General features: G+C 40.2%; 1 protein-coding gene across 1 annotated transcript; it reads left to right on the top strand.

The window, feature by feature from the left end:
• Positions 1-861: 861 nt before the first annotated feature.
• LOC124722477 lies at positions 862-3,424 on the top strand. The gene is made up of 2 exons (XM_047247635.1): positions 862-1,726; positions 1,918-3,424. The coding sequence occupies exons 1-2, from the start codon at positions 862-864 to the stop codon at positions 2,202-2,204; spliced, it is 1,152 nt and encodes a 383-aa protein (XP_047103591.1). The 3' UTR covers positions 2,205-3,424.
• Positions 3,425-4,998: the final 1,574 nt, after the last annotated feature.

Below are 4,998 nucleotides of genomic sequence, written 5' to 3'. Positions count from 1 at the left end.
GGTCATTATTGATTGTTTCAAATTACAAAATTTAAGTAGTACTCTTTGTACCACTTCACCAGCAGATTTGTATTCAATTTCGCAGTTACTGGTTGGTACCTGCCAATACCATTCAGCTTACGTAGAGCATGTAGTGAAGGGCAGCCTTTTTCCTCCACATTAGTTATTAGGCGGTCAGGTAAGAACTCTCTTACCCATTTCACTTTTTCAGTACCTTTAACAAGTACAGTGCTTGTTGGTACCACTGATTTGATGGAGTTTAATGCACTATCCAGCGAGACTCCAACTGAATTAATGTTGTAGTGGTGATGGTTCTCTGCCAACCATTTTGCTGATTCGTTATCAAGTTCGTAATACGGTGTTGTACATTGAAGAATGTAACTTCCAGAGGCAAACACTGTTCCATCATCGCACAGCATTTGGAATGCTAAGTCCTTAGGAACAAATTCATTCGCACATGTCTTGAAGCCTTGACAGTCGAAGATTACAGTATACATCTTGAAAGAAGGTTACACACACACACACTTGCTGCTGCTGCTCGTAGATGTTGACGTTATCGGTTCAGAGGACATGATGTGCTGTGCTCCAAATCACCCCCCTTATGTACTAAAATTCGAGTTACTGACCCTCGAATCATGAAACGACTTTCGATTCATGATGGTCAGCAACTGATAAAAAAAAGGGGCCCCCGGGGTCCCAAGGTCGCGATGGCGGCGGTCCCAGTCCCGCTGAGATAATTTGTCCTTTTAGGACAATTATCTTGGCAAGCACCCACGCCAGCAAAATGTTGCCCGACACGTGCGGTTTGATAACGTAATGTATATAAAAGGCGGTAATGATTTATTTAGTTCAGTCAGCAAAATGTCTTGGGTAAATCAGTATTTAAGCACGGGCAACCATGGCTCTATACAATACGACGGAGGTGTTTTATATCCGGGACCTGAGGAAGACATTGAAATGGCGGAAAGAATTCCATTAACAAATGTTAATCGTTCACATAGCAGTAATGATATTCGAACAGTGCAAAGAGAGGATGCTGCTACTCGTATACGGTACGGAGATAATCCAAATTTCGACGATTTGGATACGAGTGGCGAAACAGTTGAATTTGAACGGGTGCCAGAATCAAGGCCAGAAGAAAGTAATATCGGCGTGCGACGGCGCCGCCCAAATAGACCACGAAATCGTGGTCGAGGTCACCAGAGTTCAGATATAGAAACCGCTAGCGAAACAGTGCCCTTGTTATCTGAAAGTGTCACGGACGGGGCCGCAATTAGCACAGCTGGTGTTACAAGTTCAGGGCAGATAGCGATAGCGGCCGGTGCGACAACTGCTGCCGCCGCAGGTGTTGCTTACGGCATTAAAAAAGTAGTTGAACGTGTACAGAACAAAGGATATACTTTACCTGGTAGTGATTACGTAGGACCGGGAAATCCTATAAATATAGACGCACCGCGCAGTGGAGCAGATGCCATTGCTAAAGAGCACGACGTAGGATACGATAATCTGCTAAAGGAAGCAAGAGAACGACCATTTACAGAAGAAGAGTTTAGACAACGAGTTCAACAGTTGGATGCAAAAGCTATACTTGATTTCGCAATTGACTGGAGTCATACACGAAACTGGCATTCATTTGTGGGAAAATACGGCCTGAAATTGAAGACAGCTGTTGAACAACGTATTGGAAAAACTTTGTACCCGAAACAACCAAATGCCGAAAAAACAGGTATGTAAATATAATTTTGTTGTGTATCATATATTTTTGGTTTTCATTGTTTGATTTTAGCGTTTCTTGCCTTCAGAATTATGATATTCCACCGTGGGAACGGTCTAATTGGGAGTTCATGCATGAAGGCCAGAAACGCTATGCCTATGAACAATGGCTAATGTCTCGTGTTCGCCGTGGTTTGCCTATAGATCACGACCGTCCATCAACATCTGGTTCAGCCACTGGAGCAAGTTCTGTAGACGAACATCACGTCGACCACGAGGTATCAAACAGCGAAGAAGACGAAGACGAACAAGGACCAGAAGAAACACAACAACATTCTGAACCACAACGTTTAGTACCATATTCTGATAGTGACAAAGGTATGAGTTCGCCAATGCAGGTAGATTCAGGTAAACGTCAGGCTGCAGCAGGTCATTCTGGTGGATCTAAGAAAAAAAAAAACCTTAACAGGTACTGCAGCACCATCTGCTAACGTACTGGGTGGTTCTCCTAATACTCGTGTTGATCCGTTACCTGCTCCTTCTATATTAGATACTGGTAATATTACAAGATATCGCAAAGTACATAGAATTTTCACATATGGTTTAGCATATACAGTGATTGAACATGAAAAGGTAGTATGCATGGTTACTCCTTTGGCAGAAATTCCCATTGATAGGCCATTTTTGTATATGACACCTTCTGAATTTGATTTATTGCCTGATGGTAGTAGAATTGTTCATTGTTCTGTAAAAGTAATTGCACGAAATCCTAGAATTGCTTTTCCCACTAATTCAAGTGACACAGAACTTGCAACATTAAATCAAAATAAGAATATGATTACAAGTGAAGGGATTAATTTGAAAATACCGGGTATTAATGTAAAACCTACAGCATTTGCAGCAAATGCACCTATGGAAACAACTGCCATAGATCATAAACGAAAGTTTGATTCCATTTGGAAGTCATGGTATGGTTATAGAAATGATGAAGCAGAGTTTCTTACTAAAGTGCCTGCACATCAATTTGGACAACCCATTAATTTGAAATATTATTGTGAGTGTGTTTCTAGCTCAAAAGATAAGGGTTTACATAATTGGGGTTGGAAATGTGTACAGTCTTGTGTTTCGGAAGTAGATGCAGATGTACGAACAGGAAGTGTTATTGTTGACTATGCTTACACACCAACATTAGGTTTTTCTCAAAATTCCAAAAGTAGCCAATGTTGATATTTTTCCTATTACAAGTACTGCTCAAAATGTAATTCAAAGGTATAATATTAATGCTGATAAGCACTGTAAACCTTTTATGTCATGTGATAGTTTTTCTTTAACCCCTTTTGAACCAGCAAGAATGGAAGAACAATTAGTAGGAGCTGTTACTCCAGTCACAAATGCAGAAGCATCTGGATATAATAATTTAATAGAAAAAGCTGATATTGCTTCTGCCGGGTATAATATTAGACTTCATGATACAAATGTTCAACCGAGCCTTCATGTAGGCATTAATCCTACATATGCTTTAAGTACAAGCAGTTTAAATAGTGATGTTACAAAATATACTGATACTCAAATGTTATTTGAAGTTATTGCAGAATGTTCAGTGTATGCAGATGGTCTAGAGACACATTACCCTAGAGCAACTGTATCAAATGTTCAAGTATCAGATATGATTTATATGTCTAATGTAAAAAGGAATGAGGAATCATCTGTTTATAAGGGTCAATATGAAATTAAACAATTGTAATTTGAAATGTAACAATTATACTTTATTTTTATTTGTTGTAATAATTGACAATAAAATATACATTGTACAAATTCTTGTCTTTTATTTAATAATCAATATCATACATTTGAAGTAACTGAAAGAAAGCCAAAGGATATGGCTTTTTACAAGCATTTTTTAATTCATCAAACTTTCTCCACCTAATTGTACGTACACGAATATCCTTAAAATCTTGGTGAGAAGAAATAACTGGTTGTGAATTTGAAATTAACAGTAATGGAGCACATCTTAATATAGCGTCTCCTTTGTACTTCACTCTAATGTTACATGCAATTCCTTCACACACTTTTTTGAAATCCTCAATTGCACCCTCCTCTAAAGAAATTTCATTACCAACAATGACACGTCTATTAACAGCATCTTGCAATGCAAACTGATTTGTTTTATTATTACAACGTCCAATGTGGCCAACATTTAAACCAAGTGAAATTATACAATCAAAAAACCAATTTTTGCCACTATTTGGTGGACCAACAATACATAATGTGTTTAACTTTTTATTTGGTACATATATATTTTTACCTTCAAATTCTTGCCATTGATACAATCCTTTCTTATTAATCCTAGATACAAGATTTGTTAAAAATTTCTGTTCCTCGTCAGTATCATCTTCACATTGAAATAATAAAATTTTATTTAGCCAAAAAAGGGAATATTGTAGAGTATAGTGGGGGGAGTCATTCCAGATGTGGAAAGGGTCCTTCCGGATGCCATGAAGGGTACAGGGTGCACCCATCTGCAGGTGGTCGCTCATGTCGGCACCAATGATGTGTGTCACTATGGATCCGAGGAAATCCTCTCTGGCTTCCGGCGGCTATCTGATTTGGTGAAGACTGCCAGTCTCGCTAGCGGGATGAAAGCAGAGCTCACCATCTGCAGCATCGTCGACAGAACTGACTGCGGACCTTTGGTACAGAGCCGAGTGGAGGGTCTGAATCAGAGGCTGAGACGGTTCTGCGACCGTGTGGGCTGCAGATTCCTCGACTTGCGCCATAGGGTGGTGGGGTTTCGGGTTCTGCTGGATAGGTCAGGAGTCCACCACACGCAACAAGCCGCTACATGGGTAGCAGGGGTTGTGTGGCGTGGGCTGGGCGGTTTTTTAGGTTAGATGGCCTTGGGCAAGTACAGAAAGGGCAACAGCCTCAACGGGTGCAGGGCAAAGTCAGGACATGTGGGGACCAAGCAGCAATCGGTATTGTAATTGTAAACTGTCGAAGCTGCGTTGGTAAAGTACCAGAACTTCACGCGCTGATAGAAAGCACCAAAGCCGAAATCGTTATAGGTACAGAAAGCTGGTTGAAGCCAGAGATAAATTCTGCCGAAATTTTTACAAAGGTACAGACGGTGTTTAGAAAGGATAGATTGCATGCAATCGGTGGTGGAGTGTTCGTCGCTGTTAGTAGTAGTTTATCCTGTAGTGAAATAGAAGTGGATAGTTCCTGTGAATTATTATGGGTGGAGGTTACACTCAACAACCGAGCTAGGTTAATAATTGGCTCCTT

The sequence above is a fragment of the Schistocerca piceifrons genome, chromosome X (genome assembly GCF_021461385.2).
Source record: "Schistocerca piceifrons isolate TAMUIC-IGC-003096 chromosome X, iqSchPice1.1, whole genome shotgun sequence".
Taxonomy (NCBI): Eukaryota; Metazoa; Arthropoda; class Insecta; order Orthoptera; family Acrididae; genus Schistocerca; species Schistocerca piceifrons.
The sequence above is the reverse complement of the archived record's forward strand: the minus strand, read 5'-3'. Positions and strand labels throughout refer to the sequence as shown.

Bases quoted from the DNA above. Each gene is read 5' to 3' on its own strand.
- LOC124722477 (XM_047247635.1), top strand. From the start codon at position 862: ATGTCTTGGGTAAATCAGTATTTAAGCACGGGCAACCATGGCTCTATA. The intron at 1,727-1,917 runs GTATGTAAATAT...GTTTGCCTATAG, and splicing joins ACCAAATGCCGAAAAAACAG to ATCACGACCGTCCATCAACA.